Raw genomic sequence first — 23,679 nt, 5'->3', positions numbered from 1 at the left:
TTATCAAATCTGTAAGAGTCAATATGTGTTCGAACGTTTCATGTTAGTAGTTAACATAATAGGCATAACGTTCCCATGTGGAGACTCCAGAACCCTCGAAAATCGTTCTAGACGAAAAAAGATTCACCAAAAGCGAAACTCATTTGTACCATTCCTTATGAAAACTAGTACAGCCAATTCTCATTGGAGGACAATGCGCTGGATGGAAGAGCTGTCACAAAATCCCTTAGACATCTTTCTTTCCACAACTTTCGGACGACTCCAGCACTTTCACTTTCAAACAGAATGAAGTGTACCCATTGCCTTACGCCACTCTCACCTTCTGCCGCCCACCCCAAACACACACACAGTGTCATAACATTGAACGACTACTTGTCAATGAAAAACTGCCTCATTGTTGCCGACATTCTTGGCCTCCAGTACCTACAGAATGTCTCCTGTTGATTATTTCTTGTGAGGCTATGTGGCTCGTGATATAAATAATCTCGAAACCAGAAAAACAGCAGTGACATCTGTCTATAAATAAATCTTACATAAAATCGTGACGAACTTAGCTGCCGTCCATATAAGACCCTAATGGCTGGTGGTGAACACACAGCGTATATCTAATAACATATCAAATACTCTAGTGTCTTATGGATATTTTGCAATATGGCCCTGTTTCGCAGCATGTTTCCATCAATAAAGACAAACTGCAAAAACGACGTCATTCTTTTTGAACTCCCTGAACTAGAACTCTTCTTCTCTCGTTGTAAAACAGGTCAATATGGCGAGGATAAATATTATGTAGACAGATCCATTCTGCGCAACTGAGAAGTACTTCTTCTGGAAATCATATTTTGGCCATTTATTTAACTGATCTTTATTTTTGTGACCTGGATTTTGACTTCTTCGTCTAGCGTTAATAATAAAGACGTTGTTGCATAATACTAAAACCTTGACAATAATCTAATAAATTAATTGCTATTCCATTAATTGCTATTCCATTAATTGCTATTCCTTTCGAGTTTTAAAACAAAAGTTTAAGTGACGAACAGAATAATTGCAGTACTGTTCAAACTTACCCACGTGGTAAGTAAGGGTCATACGTTCAATACATAGAGAATAAGATATTTAATTAAACTTTCTACTTATCTTTGAAGTACCATAAAAATCATTTATTAGAATATACAATGTCCCAGAAAAACATTGAGCACAAAACAAAGTTGAAGCCATAGCCATTTAGAGGCGTGCAAAATCTCTACTCAGGTAGCAGATTTATAATAATATTTTTGTTTGTCTATTCCTTTTATGTGTATATGTTACTATTGTTTACTGTTGAAAGTGTTCTTCAAAATGCAATTTAGGAATCAGGATAGTTTAAGGTTCTCTCTATGCTTTAGGTAGTGGGTTAGTAAACTAACTCTGAAAGTTTGTGTAAAGGTAGTTAACTACTATAGGAATATTTGTGCAATTGAAATTATTAATTGTAATAAGGTAGCAAACCTATAAACAATTCAGGGACACCACATATCACTCATGTTCTGTGCAATCAAAGGCATTTTCTGTGAAAAAATTCTTGTATGAAAACAGATAGTGTTCATATCATTTAAACTAACAGCTTAATATCTATTTCAGAATTACTGCTTTTCATTAGCGAAGTTTCAGAGCTGCAACATGTCAGAGAAATTACTACTTTTGTCCTATTATGTGGCATAGTGTAATTAGCATTGTTCTTTGCGCACTAAAACAAACAGTGAACTTTAATGTGAGTACTTTTCTGCTACTGTACTTAAACAGAAAGCAGCTTATTTGATGGTTCGTTACTTTACTAGCACATATTAGTGTTTTCAGTATCCAGTTACCGAATAGAACATTTACTTAAGCTTGATTCAGCAGTTAGTTTAATTTGTTTACTTTACATTTATTGGAAACTAGCAGACAAACCCGGCATTACCCAGGTATTCATTTTGCCAAATTTCTATTAGAAACGAGAACAAAAAATGAACTGTGTCTGAAGTACCGAAAAACTTTCATTTCCATGTATTCGTGGAAACACCTTAAAAAATATAAAAGAGGAACACAAAGAAATATGCATAACCTACAAATGTCTAAGTACATGATTGAAACAGTTTCTGTAGGCTGAAAGCAGCTCTTCCGCGTGTCTACAACGCACTTTTGTAAACATCTCTAACAGCGCCTCTTCGTAGTTCTGTAGGCGGATACTGTTTCCACCTATAGCTGTTTTCCCTCAGCTGTCAAAACCGTTGCCACCTGTCAGGGATTTCCTTTATTTGACTCGTCTGTACCAGTGTCTTGGTAGTAAAGAATAAATATATTAAAACTTCATGTATGATGCGTCAATTTTTCACAAAACTTACTGTTTATGGCATCATGTCTCTTGAACTATTTGTCGTATATTGATGTAGTCGAGTAATTAAATCATCGGCATATGTGGATAGTGGCTGCAAAATATACTACGCATAGAGGTTTTTTTTCAGTCTTCGGACTGTTTGAGGCGGACCGCCAAGAGTTCCTCTCCTGTGCCAACCTCGTCATCTAAGAGTAGCACCTGCAACCTACGTCCTCAATTATTTCCTGGATGTATTTCGATCTCTGTCTTCCTGTATACTTTTTGCCCTCTACAGGTCCCTCTAGTACCATGGAAGTCATTCCCTGTGTTTTAACAGATGTCCTATCATCCTGTCGCTTCTCCTTGTCTGTGTTTTCCAATTATTCCTTTCCTCTCCGATTCTGAGCAGAACCTCCTCATTCCTTACCTCATCAGTCCACCAAATTTTCAACATTCGTCTGTAGTCTCACATCTCAAATGCTTCGATTCTCTTCTGTTCCGGTTTTCCCGCAGTCCATGTTTCACTACTATGATCCAAAAGTGCATTCTCAGAAATTTCTTCCTCAGATTAAGGCCTATGTTTGATACTAGTAGACATATCTTGGGCAAGAATGTCCTTTTTGCCAGTGCTAGTCTGATTTTGATGTCCTCCTTGCTCCGTCCGTCATTGGTTATTTTGCTGCCTTTTAATTTCGTCTACTTCGTGACAATCAATCCTCATGTTAAGTGTCTCAGTGTTCTCATTTTTGCTCATTCTCATTACTTTCGTCTTCCTCCAATTTACAATCAGAACATATTCTATACTCATTAGACTGTTCATTTCATTCAGCAGATCACGTAGTTTATCTTCACTTTCACTGAAGACATCAATGTCATCAGCAAATTGTGTCATTGATATCCTTCCACCTTGAATTTTAATTCCACACCTGAATCTTTCTCGTATCTCTGCCATGGCTTCTTCGATTCATAAATTGAACAGTAAGAGTGGAAGACTATATCTCTGTATTATGCCCTTTCGGTCCGAGCACTTCGTTCTCGGTCTTCCGGTCTTATGATTCAAAATGGTTCAAATGGCTCTGAGCACCATGGGACTTAACATCTGTGGTCATCAGTCCCCTAGAACTTAGAACTACTTAAGCCTAACTTACCTAAGGACAAAACACAACACCCAGCCATCACTAGGCAGAGAAAATCCCTAATCCCGCCGGGAATCGAACCCGGGAACCCGGGCGTGGGAAGCGAGAACGCTACCGCACGACCATGAGATGCGGGCTCTTATGATTCTGTCCTAGTTCTTGTGCATGTTTTATATTACCCGTCTCCAAGCTAAACTGATCGTAAACTAACACATCCTCAATTTCCTTTCCCATTCATCTATATACACTCCTGGAAATTGAAATAAGAACACCGTGAATTCATTGTCCCAGGAAGGGGAAACTTTATTGGGGTCAGATACATCACATGATCACACTGACAGAACCACAGGCACATAGACACAGGCAACAGAGCATGCACAATGTCGGCACTAGTACAGTGTATATCCACCTTTCGCAGCAATGCAGGCTGCTATTCTCCCATGGAGACGACCGTAGAGATGCTGGATGTAGTCCTGTGGAACGGCTTGCCATGCCATTTCCACCTGGCGCCTCAGTTGGACCAGCGTTCGTGCTGGACGTGCAGACCGCGTGAGACGACGCTTCATCCAGTCCCAAACATGCTCAATGGGGGACAGATCCGGAGATCTTGCTGGCCAGGGTAGTTGACTTACACCTTCTAGATCACGTTTGGTTGCACGGGATACATGCGGACGTGCATTGTCCTGTTGGAACAGCAAGTTCCCTTGCCGGTCTAGGAATGGTAGAACGATGGGTTCGATGACGGTTTGGATGTACCGTGCACTATTCAGTGTCCCCTCAACGATCACCAGAGGTGTACGGCCAGTGTAGGAGATCGCTCCCCACACCATGATGCCGGGTGTTGGCCCTGTGTGCCTCGGTCGTATGCAGTCCTGATTGTGGCGCTCACCTGCACGGCGCCAAACACGCATACGACCATCATTGGCACCAAGGCAGAAGCGACTCTCATCGCTGAAGACGACACGTCTCCATTCGTCCCTCCATTCACGCCTGTCGCGACACCACTGGAGGCGGGCTGCACGATGTTGGGGCGTGAGCGGAAGACAGCCTAACGGTGTGCGGGACCGTAGCCCAGCTTCATGGAGATGGTTGCGAATGGTCCTCGCCGATACCCCAGGAGCAACAGTGTCCCTAATTTGCTGGGAAGTGGCGGTGAGGTCCCCTACGGCACTGCGTAGGATCCTACGGTCTTGGCGTGCATCCGTGCTTCGCTGCGGTCCGGTCCCAGGTCGATGGGCACGTGCACCTTCCACCGACCACTGGCGACAACATCGATGTACTGTGGAGACCTCACGCCCCACGTGTTGAGCAATTCGGCGGTACGTCCACCTGGCCTCCCGCATGCCCACTATACGCCCTCGCTCAAAGTTCGTCAACTGCACATACGGTTCACGTCCACGCTGTCGCGGCATGCTACCAGTGTTAAAGAGTGCGATGGAGCTCCGTATGCCACGGCAAACTGGCTGACACTGACGGCGGCGGTGCACAAATGCTGCGCAGCTAGCGCCATTCGATGGCCAACACCGCGGTTCCTGGTGTGTCCGCTGTGCCGTGCGTGTGATCATTGCTTGTACAGCCCTCTCGCAGTGTCCGGAGCAAGTATGGTGGGTCTGACACACCGGTGTCAATGTGTTCTTTTTTCCATTTCCAGGAGTGTACTTTGCCAGAAATATATATTAAGGAGACATAAGATATGTATGTCCAGCCCATGGATCGATTTGAACCAAATTTGTCTTACAACAGCAAACTACATAAGTAGCATAACTGTGGGGTTTATAACCCCCATTCTTCAGTCGGAGCAGAGATACAGGAATCACATATTTTTTCAGCCCATCCCATCTATGCTACCATGCACAACAGTCGTATTGTGTGGGAATAGTATTGGGAACCTCACTGACATGCTTTGCAAGGCATCCTTCATGGCAACAGCAAGAAACGTTTTTCCAGCTACCGACATGCAAGCTGCCCTGCACGTGACACGTGCTGTTTTGGAGTAGTAATGGCCTGCCTTATCAACCTCCTTTGCAGGATAACCTATATGTCGACGCCATGAAACTATTTTCATGCTCCTGATATGTGGGCCGCCAAATACAGAAGGTGTATTGTGGCAGCAGTATCTGCCTGCTTTATCAATCTCTTTTTCAGGAGCTATACGTGCGAATTATTATGGCTGGGGAGGTTTGAGAGGAGCTGATGGACAGAAAGAGGGGACAGGAGAAGACTGGTAGAGGGCAGGAAGGGGTGTACAGAGATAGTGATGGCAGGAATGGATGGACAGAGAGAGGGGAGGAGGAGGGGAGGAACAGAGCGAGAGGCCAGGAAGGGGGCAGAGAGAGGAGGAGGAGGAGATGGATAGGGATAGCGAGAAGAGGACAGCATTGGGTGAAGGGGGGGGGGGTGGAAATGATGATAAGAGTGAGGTGAGAAGTGCAAGATGTAGGAAGATGGGGGAAGGAGCATTGAGGGAGGGACAAGAGGAGACAGATTGAGCAGGAAGAGATCGATAGATAGATAGAGAGAGGGGAGCGGAGGAAGAGACGAACAAAGTGTGAGAATGGGGAGCAGGAGATGGACAGGGAGAGAAAATAACAGGAGGAGATGCAGGAGGCAGGTAGAATGTGTAAAGGGGTAGTGGGCAGGTGTAAAAGGAATAAGGAGAGGAGGTGACGAACAGAGAGAGTAGGAAGAAGATATGGACATAGTGAGGGGGTGGATAATATGGGTGGAGCGAGGGCAGAGGGCGAAAGAGAGGCAGGGTGGATGATATGCGTACAATGTATGTGTCTAAAATGTACAGGGCTGAAGCTGTGGGGAAAAGAAAATTTGCCAGACAAACAGAAACTTGAGAAATCTCGGGTAATCCATCAAGGACAATGGGACAGGAGCCAGACATGAAGTACTTGAATAATGATAATTAGAAGCAACAGCTGTGTTGTAATTCAACGTCATTTGTTCAAAACATACTACCAGATTCGACACCAATAAGCGTCATCTTCAGGCCCCAAGTGTAATCGACCATCAACGTACAAACGACGACAAAGATCAATGGAGTCTTCAAAAGGAAGCAGTACAGCTTATTAAGCATATATGCCAGCACGTGCAACCAACAAAGCCGTGTGCAGCGCGGCAAAATTTACTGGTTTCCAAATCTTCGTAGCAATACCAAGTCCACAAATGGTCAGTTGTCGTCTTTTACAGACGTGATGGTGTATAAAAAAATATTTGAAATCAATAAGATATGAACCTACTTCTTTCGACTTCATAATTCCAGGTATTATTTACTATGCTAGAGTGAGTTCCTACAACTTACGACTTCCATGTTAGAATTTCATCTTATACTTTCTGAAGGCTTTTAGCACTACTACCTCATAAACTAATATTTAATTATAACGAGTGAAGTGTTTGTGAATGAATGAGTTCATAGAACGTAAACAGAATCGACGAAATCCAAGAATTTCTTCTCCAACGTTCTTCATTCGGCGGAGTGCAAGGTATGTGTTACGATACAGAAACACTGAATGACAGTAGCGCTCCGAGTGGCGTAGCAGTGAACTTAGAACATGGGAAAATATGCCATTAAAATCCGTTTTCATGCATTGCGAAATACCAGGTATTAGATGACAATACGTTTCATTTATACTTTATGAGCAGACCTCGTATACGGTGATAAAGTGTGTATCTGGAAACGTTTTTGTGACCTTGCAAAATAACATATTCGAGAAATTTCAATCTAAAGACACATTGCTTCTACCTGCTGGATTTCTCAGCCAAATAAGTGTTGCTGTGGTCGCCCTTTGAGCATAAAATTAATTAGTTGTTAATCCAAGATTGCAGTTTTGACAATTTGGCCATTACCAAGTAGATATAGCTCTTGCCAAAACCTAAAATTCATCGGGCTTCACTTTCTCTTCCCGCTTACGGACTTCCTGTGTGTATAGCACGCTTTGAATTGCACTGAAAATATACTGAAGCGCCAAAAATCTGATACAGGTATGCGCATTCAAATAAAGAGATATGTAAACAATCAGAATACGGCTCTGCAGTCGGCAATGCCTATATATGAAAAAAGTGTCTGGCGCAGTTGTTAGATCGGTTACTGCTGCTACAATAGCAGCTCATCAAGATTTAAGTGAGTTTGACCGTGGTGTTATATTCGACGCTAGTGTGATGGGACACAGCTTCTCCGAGGTAGCGGTGAAGTGGGGATTTTCGCGTACGACCATTTACGAGTGTACCGTGAATATCAGGAATACGGTAAAACATCAGATCTCCGACATCGCCACAGCAGGAAAAAGATCCTGTGCGAAAGGGACCAACGACGACTGAAGAGAATCGTTCAGCGTGACAGAAGTGCAACCCCTCTTGAAATTTCTGCAGATTTCAGTCATGGGCCATCACCAAGTGTAAGTGTGTGAATCATTCAAATAAACATTACCGATATGGGCTTTCGGTGCCGAAAGCCCACTCGTGTACCCTTAATGACTGCACGACGCAAAGCTTTATGCTTAGACTACGCCCATCAACACCGACATTGGACTGTTGCTGACTGGAAACATGTTGCCTTGTCGGCAGAATCTCGTATCAAATTGTACCGCCCGCATCTCGTGGTCGTGCGGTAGCGTTCTCGCTTCCCACGCCTGGGTTCGCGTTTCGATTACCGGCGGGGTCATGGATTTTCTCTGCCTCGTGATGGCTGGGTGTTGTGTGATGTCCTTAGGTTAGTTAGGTTTAAGTAGTTCTAAGTTCTAGGGGACTGATGACCATGGATGTTAAGTCCCATAGTGCTCAGAGCCTTTTGAACCAAATTGTACTGAGGGGATGGACGTGTACGGATATGGAGACAAACTCATGAATCAATGGACCCTGCGTGTCAGCAGGGGACTATTCAAGCCGGTGAAGGCTCTGTAATGGTGTGAGGCGTGTGCAGTTGGAGTGATATGAAAGCTCTGATACGTCTAGATACGACTCTGACAGATGACACGTACGTAAGCACCCTATCTGATCCCCTGCATCCACTTATGTACATTGTGCATTCCGACGGACTTGGGCCCTAAACTAAATTCCCTCCAGTTATACTTCAGACATTAGTTGAGTTCATGCCACGTCGTGCTGCGGCACTTGTGCGTGCGCGCAGGGGCCCTAAACTAAATTCCCTCCAGTTATACTTCAGACATTAGTTGAGTGCATGCCACGTTGTGTTGTGGCACTTGTGCGTGCTCGCAGGGGCCCTAAACTATGTCAGTCAGGTGTAATAATTTCTTTGGCTCTTCAGTGTACGTTGCTCATCTACTACCAAATTGTTCCTCACATCTGTAATGCAGTATAGGGCGGTTAAATGATTCCACGCTAATCGTTTTTGTTTCACATCAAACAGAAGTTCGTATCGTTGCATAGTATCATTTGGACTTGTGTGTATTTGTTACTGCTTACGAACCTGCCTGTGAATTGCTCGGTTTAAACTGATTGTAAGTATATCACTCGTATTCTGCGTTATTTTTGTTCGCATAAGTTTTACATAGTTTCTGGCATTTAACTGCGCATTTCGTCGGAGCAAGAGGTTGATTAGAGTATGTTATTGTCTGTTGAAATGTACTGTTTGTTGTACCTGTTAATATCGTGTGCACGTATAAGCGTGTTGCATCTTTAGCATTTTCAAGGAGGAATATTATAAAATGAAAATTCTTGGCAGATTAAAACTGTGCACCAGACCGAAACTCAAACTTGAGGCTTTTGTCTTTCGCGGGGAATTGTTCTAGCATTTATTTTTTCCTTCTCATCTTGTTCGTCATTGCTCCTGGCGTTTAGTCTGGGGAGATATTACAAGACACCCCTTCAAATTCATCGTTGAGTACTTCACTAGAATTTTTTATTGTGAAGGGCATTCATCCCTCTGACCGAATAAGCGGAGCTACTGTGCCGGCAGCTGAGCTACCCAAGCACGACTCACGACCCTTTCTCACAGCATTACGTTCGCCAGTACCTCGTCTCCTACCCTCGACATTTAGGAGAATGTCTCCTGCGAAACTTGCAAGACTAGCACCCCTGGGAGAAAGGATATTGCGGAGAAATGGCTTAGCCACAGCCTGAGGGAATTTTCCAGAATGAAATTTTCATTCTGCAGCGAAGCGAAACGCAAAGGTCCAGATTTCGAGTCTCGATTCGGTACACTGTTTAAATCTGCCATGAAATTCCGTATGAGCGTACACTCCGCTACGTAGTGAAAATTTCATTCGAGGAATAATCTAGTTACGTAGCATACTCGTGGTACATCAACATCCGTACTCTGCAAATGCCGGCCGCTGTGGCCGAGCGGCTGTAGGCGCTTCAGTCCGGAATCGCGCTGCTGCTACGGTCACAGGTTCGAATCCTGCCTCGGGCATGGATGTGGGTGGTGTCCTTAGGTTAATTAGGTTTATGTAGTTCTAAGTTTTAGGAGACTGATGACCTCAGATATAAAGTCCCATAGTGCTTAGAGCCAATTGAACTATTTGAACTCTGCAAATCCCTGTCAGATGCATGGCACTCAGTGGCGGGAAGCAACACCATTCAAAGCAGAATCACCCAGTCATCCCGTCATAAGATATAATAAAGTTTAATGCCAGTTCTGCCAAATGCTACTAACATGGAGTTCTCCAACAAATGCGAGAAAGTACGGAAAACGGATGGAAACAAAAATAAAGTGCAATAAAAGCAGTGTACTTCTAATGCAGTTCAAATCGAGCAGTTCCCACACTGATTCATAAGCCGTAAGTAAGCACAACGCAATGCTTTGAAACCAGCCTCTGTTTCATATGGAACAGAAACAAATATGGAATCATTTACTCCGCCAAATATTACGGATGCGAGCGAAAATTAAGCAGAATATGAGTCACATAGTTACAGCCCGCTTCAGAGTGTAATACACCCAAGTTGTAGCCAGAAACACAGTGCGCTGAGACAAGGATCTGTTTACTAGAAACAAAACAAATACTGAATATTTTAAATCACATGATAAGAAAAGGACAGGACGATGAATTGACAAACTTGAAACGCCCCAAGCGGCCTGGCGGCGAACCATGGTCGTTTTGCCAGAAGTGCGTACAATTGTGAGTTTCACCCCTGGGGAGGGTCGTAGCGAGCAGTGGGGCGAGTAGCGATGGTGGAGCAGGTTAAATGGGCCGGCGAGACTCTGTGGGGTCGTTCCGTCAGCAACGGATCGTGCCGCTGAATGGCGAAAAGGGAGGAGCTACCTAATAGACGGGCCCCCAGCCTGCCACTTGCTAAGACTCCTATAAACTGAGCCCAACTGTCCGATGTTTTCCCCGACGTATACGGGGTGGCTTTTTCCACCATGTACCAACTTTAGAGACTGATCGATGAGAGGATACGGACCAAAAATGTCTGATGAACTTACGTTCGGAAATGCATGGTTTCAATGATAGAGACCATTTATTCCATCATACTTTGTTACAGACATTGCGATCCAATACACACTATACTATGCAGCCACATTTCTAGTATGTATGGTTTCCTCCTAGAAGGTGGTACTGTTCCTTATCCGTCATGCCCTAGCACCCACTCCCGTCGTAGTAATTGGTAATGTATCCGATTCACTTCTCTTGCTGTCTCACCTTGTAGTGGATGTGACACAGCATTGTACATAATGGTTCTGTATTCGAATCGAGATCTTGCCGACGTGGTGTTTACTTACGGAAAGGCAAATGGCAACGGGCGGCAGGCGGCAAGTTTATGCCAGAAGACCTATCCCAGCCACAGCAGTCAATGTCTGCAGTAGTGTTTCGCCGTTTGTATGGGAAAGGACCGTTTCATGAAGCAGGACATCATGAAGGGCGTACCCGAAATGTTCGGACACCGCACTTGCAGGAAAATATGATTTACACTGTGGAAGGCGACTGCCGTGTCAGTACCAGGCAGTTGGCCCATTGGTGCATGCTAATCCAGACATTCTCCACGACAGTTGCTACTACCCTCATCATTTAGAGCGTGTGCAGGGCTTACATCCACATCTACATCCATACTCCGCAAGCCAGCTGACGGTGTGTGGCAGAGGGTATTTTGAGTACCTCTATCGGTTCGCCCTTCTATTCCATTCTCGTATTGTACGTGGAAAGGAAGATTGTCGGTATGCTTCTGTGTAGGCTCTAATCTCTCTGATTTTATCCTCATAGTCTCTTCGCGAGATATACGTAGGAGAGAGCAATATACTGCTTGACTCCTCAGAGAAGGTGTGTCCTTTAAACTTCAACAAAAGCCCGTACCGAGCTACTGAGCGTCTCTCCTGCAGAGTCTTCTACTGGAGTTTATCTATCAACTAAGTAGCGCTTTCACGATTACTATTTGATCGTGTAACGAAGCGCGCTGCTCTCCGTTGGATCTTTTCTATCTCTTCTATCAACCCTATCTAGTACGGATCCCACACTGGTGAGCAATATTCAAACAGTTGGCGAACAAGTGTACTGTAACCTACTACCTTTGTTTTCGGATTGCTTTTCCTTAGTATTCTACCAATGAATCTCAGTCTGGCTTTTGCTTTACTAACGATCAACTTTATATGATCATTCCATTTTAAATCACTCCTAATGCCCAACTCCAGATAATTTATTAAATTAACTGCTTCCAGTTGCTGACCTGCTATATTGTAGCTAAATGATAAAGGATCTTTGTTTCTATGTATTCGCAGCACATCACACTTGTCTACATTGAGATTCAATTGCCATTCCCTGCACCATGCGTCAATTCGCTCCAGATCGTCCTGCATTTCAGTACAATTTTCCATTGTTACAACCTCTCGATATACTACAGCATCATCCGCAAAAAGCCTCAGTGAACTTCCGATGTTATCCACAAGGTCATTTATGTATATTGTGAATAGCAACAGTCCTATGACAGTCCCCTGCGGCACACCTGAAATCACTCTTACTTCGGAAGACTTCTCTCCATTGAGAATGACATGCTGCGATCTGTTATCTAGGAACTCTTCACTCCAATCACACAATTGGTCTGATAGTCCATATGCTCTTTCTTACTTCATTAAACGACTGTGGGGAACTGTATCGAACGCCTTGCGGAAGTCAAGAAACGCGGCATCTACCTGGGAGCCCGTGTCCTATGGCCCTCTGAGTCTCGTGGACGAATAGCGCGAGCTGGGTTTCACACGATCGTCTGTTTCGAATCCCATGCTGATTCCTACAGGGTAGATTTCTAGTCTCCATCTTACTAGCGATAGACCTGCCGCATCAGGAGCAGTTCTGTTACTGGTTTCTTCACCAGGCAACCACGATTCCGGGACTTGTGTCATCCATACTATTCACATATGAGGTCACCTTTAGGCACTTTTATAACAGTCATCTGTGGGATAGTATGCCGAACTCCCATAGTATGGTTACAGCGAATCATCAGCATTGGTGCAGCCAGAATGTGTGGGCCGCGATAATTCGCAGCCGTATTTTGGGACCAGTCTTCATTCCACGTCATGTAACAGGCTGGACCTATCGGCGTTTCTTGTGGGTGGCTTTGCCTTCCCTGCTGGAAGAAGTGCCATTGATGATCCGAAGTGTTATGTGGCTGCTACAGGATGGTGTTGCAGCCGACTTCGCCGTTAACATCCGGACGCATCTCAATCATGTCTTTCCCGGTCGATGGATCGGACGAGGGTGTCCACTTGCATAGCCTGGTCGTTCACCGGATCTCAACCCGTTCTATTCCTGGTTACAGGACCATCTCAAAATTATCGTGTATGCAGAGCCAACTTCAGATGTGGAGATGCTGGAGCAGCGTATTCATGCTGCCTTTGACACTGTGGATGCAGACTGGTCGATGTGAATGCTTGAGACAAAACATGATATGGGACTTACACACACCCAACTATGGCCGCATGGTACAGGGTGTATTAGGCCACAGCCTCTGTAACAATGCATGGTTCAAATGGCTCTAAGCACTATGGAACTTAACATTTGAGGTCATCAGTCCCATAGACATAGAACTACTTAAACCTAACTAACCTAAGGATATCACATACATCCATGCCCAAGTCGGGATTCGAACCTGCGACCGCATAAGCTGTACGGTTCCGGATTGAAGCGCCTAGAACCGCTTGGCCACAGCAGTCGGCCAATGCATGATTGAATAAATGTTCTCTGGCATGGATACCATGCACTTACAGACATAAGTTCATTAGACATTTGTTGTTCCGTATCCTCTCATCGATCAATCCCTAGAATTTGTTCATGTTGAAAAAATCGCAGGTATAATACTCGTACTTGTTTGCAAAGCGTCACGATGCGAGAGAAAATTTCTAATTAACAGTATTAAAGAATTCATCGTAAATATGGATGGCTGCTCAGCTGTGAACTGCACTAACCGCCGCAAAAATGGTTTACGTATGTTTAGACTTCTAAAAAAATACATTGAAAATAATTTTTTTCTTCAAATGTGACAGACACTAGTTCTGTGTAGCCAGCAACTCTAGGAACTGCACACTGAACAGAAGCAATAGAATCACATCTTGAATGGCTAACTAACTTAAATTATAGGCATTAACTGTGGAAACAGAATCTAAGGTGCAATAACATGAAATAACAATCTTGAAGGTATGAATGAGATAGGCTCTAGTGCTTTTATGATGCATTAGGTGTGTTCATTTTAGCATCATGTTTTCCCGAAGCTTTATTGCTTGCTTATGATATACCTAGATAGGAGACTGAACTACAAAACTATTTTTTGATACTTCTCCATCACTTCCTCACTGAGTTTGCTAACACATCACAAAGTATTGTCATAGATAAGTTTAAATTTTATGGAATTGGTGGTATAGGCAACCAACGGATAATATCGTTTCTGACCAAAGAGCGCAGAAAGTTGTACTTAGTAATATAATAACTATACTACGAAGACATAATTTTGTTTGGGGAGACATCACCTATGGACTTCCTCAAGGCTTAGTCTTCAGTCCAAAATTGTTCCTCATATATGTAAATAATCTTCTGTCGAACACACAACAGGCATTAGTACTTCTTTCTGCACATAGCACTAGTATTGTAATCAATTCAAGCATATATACAGAAACAGAAGAAATCGTAAACAAATTTCTTTAAAGAGTCATTTACTGGTTTCCTGTGAATTGTCTCAACCTCAATTTTAAAAAGTTACATGTCACTGAATGTGCACATCTATATGGTACACCAGTGATAACCGTAACACATAGTGAGTAAACAATAGATACGGTGGAAACTTCAAAATTCTTAAGTGTACATCCTGATAAGAATTTAAATTGAAAAAAGCACATTTTGGAACTCCTAAAACAATGTAGTTCAGCCGCATTTGCGCTTAAAATCATTGCAAATGTTTGTCAGAGACAAATATGTAAGCTGACACATTCTGCAGGTTTTCATTTATTAACGTGAAACGGAATATTGATGTGAGGTAATTCATCTTTAAGAAAGTAAGTGTTCATTGCGCAAAAACGTGCTGTAATAATAATATGTGGTGCTCGCCCAAGATTATCTTGTAGACAGCTGTTTAAGGAGGTGGACATTCTGACTACTGCTTCACAGTGTATTTGTTCCCTCATGAAGTTTGTTGTAAATAATCCAGTACAGTACAAAATGCTCAATGACATACATAATTACAATACCAGAAGGAGAAATATCATTACTCCACACTAAGGTTGTCTTTTACACATGAATGGGCACACAATGCTGCAACAAAAATTTTTCATCACTTACCCAGTGATATAAAATGTATGTCCGGCCGCAAAGTAAAATTTGGAAACACACTGCGAAAGGTTTTCCTTGACAACTTCTTCTGTTCTGTAGAATAATTTTTTTACTCTAATGGGTAAAATGTGGTCGGTAGGAATTACTACCTCAGATGTGTATATCTTTTTTTTTTCTCTTTGGGGAAAACTTGTAAATTTTCTGAATGTAACCAAATGCACAAATTAATTTGCGATGTATATTTAAAATGACTCGTTCCACTAAATTACGATCTATCATGCAAAATGATCCATGAAATATGCAACTAACTAACTAGTACATGTAAAGTATACTAATTAAGCGAAACTGTAACATGAAACTATATTTTTTCCCATCTGTACAGTGAAAATGCTTTACTTCAAATATCTATTTATGATTAACAATAAACCCTACTTTTGCGAGCGCCTTTATATGATCGAAAGCTAATAAACAGAACTGGTTGGTATTGCATCACACTCCTATTTGAAGACAGTGGTACCGAGATATTAACTCACTTCATAAAATATTTACAAACTACCGCGCATGTCCTGAGCTTACATTTCTATAGCTGTGTAATATTACATTTAACGTTACTGTTATATGGAAAAGGGATTCTAAAAATCTCTACACACATTAATTACTGTCTGGTACACTTTGTGATCCACCCCTCCCTTCTTTGTTGTTGCTATTGTACACTTTGGCAAAGTCTATTCAGAATATTCGAGATGAGTAAAATTTACAGAGTTTTACTTATCTTATATCGTAAATTTGGCTCCAGTTCTCCACGTCTAGGAGGTCTGATTCTTGAAGCGGAAATTCTCACATTTTAGGTTATAATGGCGCAACTGATCTAAATAATTTTATAGAATGTCATTGCAGAATTTTTGTTTTCACGATAATTTGTTGTCTCCCATTTTACTACATCACACTATCTTTCGAATTTTCACATTAATAAAGACGAAATTATATTGTTCATTCAAAATACAAAAGTACGTCCTATCACATCAGAGGTATGCTTACTACTACTTCACTCTCCAGTAATAACAATATTCCAAAGGGTTTACAGTTTTTCTTGACAAGTGAATTTCTAGTAGTTCAGATTATGATATTATACATAAATCCAGAAATAAACATAATAAACAATACTATATTGTGTAATTAATTACATAAATTTTAAGTGTGCCAAATAATTCGCAACTTTGAAATGTTTATAAAAAAAATTTAGCTGTGCATTCGGAGCCACTACCTACCGAGTGTAACAACGAAAATAAAGTAATTCGTATTCAAAAGTTTCAGCTTGAAATATAACATATTGTATATAAAATTACACCAAATTTTTCGGAGAAACAGCAGAGATAATACTGAACCTACCAAAATTCGATAAATATTACAGGTGTCGACTACTACTGTTGATGAAAAGTAATGCTAGAGGAGGACGTCCCTTTACAACTTATGCTGTATGAAATATTTTATAAGAAATAGTGTAAAAAGTTGCGTGAACAGGTTAACCACCCTCGAGCTAAACACTGCCGAATCCTCAGAGCTGTGGACAACAGGGCTGACGCTTCAGGTTATTGTGTAGGAACTGTGGCACTTGCTGTGACGTCAGAGTGCACGGCGTGTTGCAGCCGCCGCGGCGGCCGCCCGTGGTGTATCCAGAGGAGGGCCCGCCGATGATGCTGCTGTCTTGCGACGTGGAGGGCGGCCGGCGCGTTATGAAGCCCCTGGGCAGCACCGACTTCATCATCCCACGCTACTACCGCCCACACGCTCCCAATCTGCTGCGCGCCGCCAAGGTACGACGCTAGAGACTCGCCAACTCCGCTTCCGTCCGCCTCCATAACGAACGGCTTTGCGCTCTGCGCACTGTCCGATGCCCTCTCGGTTTTAAGAGGAAGCTCAAGCACTTCTCCCTTTCGTCCTCATAGCGTGACCCACAAAAAATTAATGTGTATGGACAATTTTCCCTCCGTAATATAGTAAAGCTACTGCTTCCACCTTCTCGTAATTACCCTACTTCATCCTCTTTTCTCTTAGTCTCACCAATTTCTTTCCTCTTGTCTTCATTAATTGTACCATATTACCACATCTCTCCAGTTTCCAACCTTTTCTCTCACGTTCACTGCAATTAGCCATCATAGTTTCAAACTACCTTCCTGGAATCTGCACAGTGCGATTATAAACGATTCATTCATTTTTAGATTTCTGCATTTTCCAAACTATGCCCTGTACAGGTATCAATGATGCATTAATAGAATGGCAAATGTCCACCAGTTGACATTAAAAGTGCAGTACCTTGACAAAATGGCGACAAAGTAAAGAAAGAGTTTTTGTATGCTTAAATATGTGAGAGGTTTTGTGCTGGTGTAAGTTGTCGCCAGCACACCGGTTGGAAAAGATGTAGCGTAAGATCGACAGTGGGCGCTGGATCAAGAGCGCCTATCACTAGAGAGGCCAGAGACACACTGACAAGCAACGTGCCGCCAATGCCCTCTCGTCAGCAAGTATTCAGGCCGCCGCTGCTGACATTAGCGCTCACTTCACTGACTCACTGTTCCATTCAATCTACGACAGCGCATAGCGACCACATCGAGACGAGCAGTGAGACTAAAGCTTGCAATAGCAATATTACCGATATTGTGTACAAGAGGATTATTACTGATGAGTGTTTACCACAGAACGTGGACTTAATTCAAGTTAAGTAGCAGCTATCTGTTCATGTAAATAAAGAACCGTATTAATCAATGTGTGCATTTTTGCTAAGGAGTATACTGGCCACCCATAACAACATCTTGTCCCTTGCTTCCTACAGTGCAAGACTCTGCAGTGGCGACAAGGATACTACAGGATCATGTGTTACAACAGTACAGCTTGCACTCACAAGGAATTATGGAAAAGAACCACCATGTAAACAGAGGATTGTGCATTAGTATCGACTGCTTATGGAGACTAGTCCAATATAAACAAAAAAGTATCAGTCTACCGAGTGTACCAGATGCAGCCATACAGTACCAGTCACAAACTTGGAATGCCGCAGCAAAGTGCGTGGAAAATTTTGCGATGGCAGTTACATTTCAAACTGCACCATCTGAAGTTCATGCAACGGTTTAACCTGAAAGATTATGGGCGGCGCCTTCAACTTTGCATCCCAGTGCAGAAAGGACTTGAGGATGTACATTTCGCTCCAGGCTAATAATCGGTGATTAAGGATTCTTCCATTTATCTGGAAAGGTTAACCGCCAAAATGTGTGGGTGTGGGACACTGAAAATCCTCATGAAACTGTGGCAGGTGCACTAAATACGCCGAATGTTAATGTCTGCACTGACAGAAGCGTAGCGGTATGGGCCGTTTTGCTTCTGTGAGGAGACTGTGACGGATACCTCGTAAAGATGTTTTGCAGCTGTGGCTATTTTCACAACCGACTATTTAATCTGAGAATTCCATCTGCCAACAAAACAACGCACAGACACTCCCAGCCCCGTAGGAGCAGCGAAGTTCGTTGTTGCCTAAACAACAAACCATTATGGAATACAGGGAGTAGCTCACAATTGGTTCACCTCTTCTTTAACAGCAGACAACAAAAGGTAATTCTCCACAGTGTTGAGAATGGCTGTGATGTGGGGCCTGAATGGGGCATGGTCTAATGGAGTTGGGAGGTGGGGGTGGGGGGCGGGGTTCCCCAGGGATCAGTGCTGGGGCCACTTCTGTTCCTTATTTATGTAAATTGTATGCCGTCTAGTATTACAGGTGATTCTAAAATAATTCTGTTTGCTGATGACACTAGATTGCTAGTAAAGCATGTTATGTGCAACGTTGACACTGTTTCAAATAGTGCAGTTCAGGACATACGTTCGTGGCTTGTAGAAAATAAATTAACGCCAGATCACACTAAGACTCAGTTTTTACAGTTTCTAACATAAAATTCAACAAAGTCCGACATTTTAATTTCAGATCATATTATTACTGAAATTGAGCAGTATAAATTTCTGAAATTGAGGAGTATAAATTTCTAGGTCTTCAGATAGATAGTAAACTGTCGTTGAAAGCCCCCATTTAGGAGTTTGTTCAAAGACTTAATGCTGCCATTTTTACTATTCGAACGATATCTGAAATAAGTGATAGTTCGACACGAAAAGTAGTGTAATTCGCTTATTTTCATTCGCTTATGACGTATGGTACTATATTTCGGAGTAACTCTCCCACTCGCAATTGATATTTTTGGCGCAGAAACGGGCGATTCGGGCAATAGGTGGTGTAAGTTCGCGATTCTCTTATCGACCCCTGTTCATTAGTCAGGGTATTCTGGCACTGGCCTCTCAATATATATATTCTTTGCTCTCGTTTCTTGTTCACAGTATAAACTTATTCCCAAGAATTATCAGTTTTCACTCAGTAAACACTAGGGGGAAATCCCATCTGTATTTGGATCGCACTTCCTTGACTCTGGTGCTGAAAGACGTGCAGTATACTGCTGAATCCATTTTCAATAAGCTACGGTACCACAAGAATTCAAGAACCTTAGCAGTAATCCACGCGCTTTCGAATCGAAACTGTAGGTTTCCTCATGGGTCACTCCTTCTATTCTGTCGAGGAGTTCCTTGGAAAATTTATCTGATTCTTGTGTTATATTGTTGACTGCGATTACATATACTTATGGCTTGTCTTTTTTTATCGATAATCATTTTATTTTATCTGTTATTACTTTTATGGTGTAATATCATGCATTGACACGTTCGCTGACGTTCGAGATTTTCGCTTCAGTTTGACCCTACGGAACTTGACGTATGATGTAAAAAATTAAAAGAAAACTCCCACATCGCTGGACTGGGCATACCGCTGAGGAATATGAGGTTAATCTAAGGTTCTGTAACTTTTTCCTTTGGGAGTACGTTAAGGACCGTGTTTACGTACCACCACTGCCAAGAACACTGGAACAGCTCAGAGAATGCGTCAGTGCTGCTATTATGACTGGATGTTGCTACATGAGTGGTGTGACGCATCTTACTGCAGCTTTGTCGTGCATCGTTTGACCAGAGGGACACTCATAGGATATTACTACAGCGCAAACTGCAAACTTGGCGAGTTTGCTGTTCTGTTCATACATCAAGCATATTTGTGCATGTAATACTTTGGAAAATATAGAGCTTTAAAAACGAATGAATCATTTGTAGTAAGCCCTGTATTTCTTCTTCTGCATAGTCGGGTTGGTTGGAAGCAGCTCACAGTTCTGTACTGCCATCCTCTTGAGAGAGGTTAGGTGGAGCAACTGGTACCCTCCATGACCAAGTTTATGTGTTGCAGTTTCGGTCCGTCCCTTGCGTTCGCATCTCGAAGGGTGTTATTTATTTTTCTGCTTCCCCAAGTACCTGTTTTCGGTTCCTTTACTACTGCTCATTCAAAAAAAAAAAAAAAGGTCCTTCGGACTAGAATACTCTTCTGTGGTATTGGGTCTGGTGCAGTTTACTTACGCCCTAGATAGAAGAAGGATTCTGTAGTCTCCAGTCGATCATTGTTAAGTGAGCAATGAACAACAGCGTGTTGTATACTCACCCTAAGATTTCTCGACTTTAGCTTTATAATTTTCGCCTTATAGGAAGAGCTGATGGTTATTTGCATCTGGGCAAGCATCACTTCTAATCACATCGCTTCACTTAACGCTCCAATATCTGCAGCAAACTCAACGTCCATCCTGTCAAATGCTTTTCCTAAGTGTAGCTTTATCCTTCTTTGGCCTTTCTTCAAGAATTAATCGTTAGCCTCGTATTGCTTCTCACGTGTTCACATCTAACCTATAGCCAAATTGGTCATCTGCGATCACTGAATCTATCCTGCCTACCGTCCTCCATAGAATAATATTAGTCCGAGAGGCATTTGTTACCAAATCGAGGCTCCTATAGTGTTCACATCTGTTTTGAAGATGCTCTCTTTGACATTGGCATTTTTTAAAGTTCCCTATTTTCGTATATAAGTTTTATGAGACGACACAGTTTGTTCTCCAGAAACTTTGATTAGTTTTTCTGCTATATTGTTAGATCCATTGGTTATGCAACATTTTAGTTGTCTGAATGCATGGTTGAACTCGCTTCCCAAGATATAGTCTCAGTCGTCTACTGCGTCGTTTTTATCAGTGTTTCTCTGCTCTAAACCTTCATTGTTTACTGCTTACAGCTTTTCAGCGTATTAGTTTCCCCTTTCTGCTATGTCTTTCTTCCCATACAATACCGTTCCATCTTCATGTTTCACTTCACGTCATTTTATTCGTCTCTGTCCAAAGAACTATTTAACTGATTTATTGGCATGTTCCAATTTCCCCACTTTGATCACTATACTCATCTCTTTGGATTGGTCATCCAAAAATGGTTCTTTAGCCTTTCTTGACTCTCTGTTGGCTTCATTCCTCTACGCTCTGTATTGCTGTATTGCCTTTGTCCTTCCTCAGTGTTGTTTCAGTCTAAGTATTAAATTTTGCTAATATGCTTTCCATAATCCAATCTTCTTATAACTTGACCCTGCATTTCGACTGTTTCATTTGCTGCTCGTGGACTGTTACTTTTGTATTTATTGTTGCACTTGTCATGAGAAAATGTAAACTGTGTGATTTCCTCTGCACTATTGTTACTTCTAAATTTTGTAATCTGTATTAGTTGTAAATTATAATATGCTTATCGTAGTGTATGCAATGTAAAATATTTAGATAGGGTGTTTAGCTGTAAGAGAGGCCCTAATGACATGAATCTTGCTAGGTTAAATAAATAAATAAAAATAAATACTGCGATTAAAAGATAGTTGGCGTTTGACAGCTATATTCGTAACACGACAGTCCAGATTCGCCACGTGTCAAGACGAATATGTGTGCGTCCACGCAAGATTTCTAACAGTTGTAAACATACTATATTTTGCAGCAGTAATGAAAGTCTTCTAAAGACCAGACGCGTTTCGCTTTATTCTACAGCATCTTCAGTGGTCACTGTAATAATATGATTTTGTTTTCTTTCATTTTTCTGAGTCAATACTCATTACACCAGCCATTCAGTGTGATTAACGCTAATACCAGACGTAGCTAGAAATGTGCTTCACGCAAACTGTACGGTTACTTCGATCTTCGGCACAGCCCTAAGGGCCATATGATTCTCGCTGTGACTCCTGGAAACCTCACGACACCCGCACTTGCTGTTTCAGACGCTGGATGAACTATATCGCCTAGGTAACGCCATGTTCGATGTGCCGTACCCGCCCATGGATAGCCATAACTGGAACATGGTGGTCTCCTCTCGCGCTGAGAAAAAATCCAATCAAATCAAGAAAGCACAAGAAGCCTATCCTGTAAAAACATTTCGTTTAGTAAAATAAATTAGTTTGTACATTCTTCCATTAATGACCATTTTCATTTCTTTTTTATAGTAGCTCTATTGAGTTCTCTATGTTTCATTCTGACACTGTATTAATTCTGTAAATATTATCAGTTCCAGTTTAATGTAATGTATTCCCATATTTTGAAAATCTCGACGAATGTTCAGGGTAGTTAGCTTTATATTCAAATGTTTTATGTTTCTTATGTTATAGTTTCTGACTCGCTCGACACCCACGATAATCATCACATTTTTGGGTCTATGGAACGAAAACTGAATCTAATTTAATCTACTCTCTGAAGTACAGAATAGTAATATATTTCTAAAGGGCAGCATCTGTCTGAAAACATCGTAAGATGTATCTATGAGATCAATTTTAACATGTGAATACCAGATATTAAACTGTTTGAAAAGTACAGGGATTCACTGTCTCTGTTGCCCATACATATACTACTATTATTATTCACGTATGGGTCCTATTGGACCACCCGAGGTACAATCTACTTTTGATGGTTGACCTCGTTTGTGTCCGAATTTGTTTCATCCCTCAGAATGAAGTCTCTTTCCTTCATCAGACCATTGTGTCTAGTTCGTATTCTGATTTCCCTCTGACCACCTTTCCAAGCAAATATCTTTTGCCTGAATATTTTTCTATTTGTAACATCTGCCTGACTTATACCATCTACTTTAAGATTCTCCTTAATTGGAGTGATCCATTTAACTCACTCAGTTTCAGCCTTACTTCCGTTTTCTTAGAATTCTGCTGTTTGTTTTGTCACCCTAGTGAGTGTCACTTTTTTAATGTGCCCATAAAATTTAAGTCTTCGTTTTCTCATGTCAGCATGTGTGTCTGTGTATTGTTCTATATCCTTATTACTTCTCAGCCAATAAGTTTCTCCATCAGTAAGTATGGAGCATAATATCTTTCCTAATAACATTTCTTCCTTTCTTTTGAATTGTTTCATTATCCCTTTTTCCATTTAAAATTAGAGTTTCTGCTCCATTAGGACATTCAGGTTTGATTACAGTGTTGTAATGCCTACGTTTACTAAATATAGAATGTGATTTTTTATTATAAACTGTTTGTGTAAATCTGAATGCAGGTACCATTTTTTGACAACTACCTTTC

The 23,679-nt window shown here is 41.9% G+C and overlaps 1 protein-coding gene across 1 annotated transcript in view; it reads left to right on the top strand.

Annotated features, from left to right (window-relative positions):
• Positions 1–22,551, top strand: part of LOC126290095 (uncharacterized) — an 84,257-nt gene extending 61,706 nt beyond the window's left edge. The window contains exons 7-8 of the mRNA XM_049984907.1: positions 16,829–16,996; positions 22,381–22,551. Coding sequence (XP_049840864.1) covers positions 16,829–16,996; positions 22,381–22,551 — 339 coding nt within the window. The remainder of the gene's footprint in view (positions 1–16,828; positions 16,997–22,380) is intronic.
• Positions 22,552–23,679: the final 1,128 nt, after the last annotated feature.

This window comes from Schistocerca gregaria, chromosome 1 (genome assembly GCF_023897955.1).
Source record: "Schistocerca gregaria isolate iqSchGreg1 chromosome 1, iqSchGreg1.2, whole genome shotgun sequence".
NCBI classification, from domain to species: Eukaryota; Metazoa; Arthropoda; class Insecta; order Orthoptera; family Acrididae; genus Schistocerca; species Schistocerca gregaria.
This window is presented reverse-complemented; position numbering and strand designations above follow the sequence as displayed.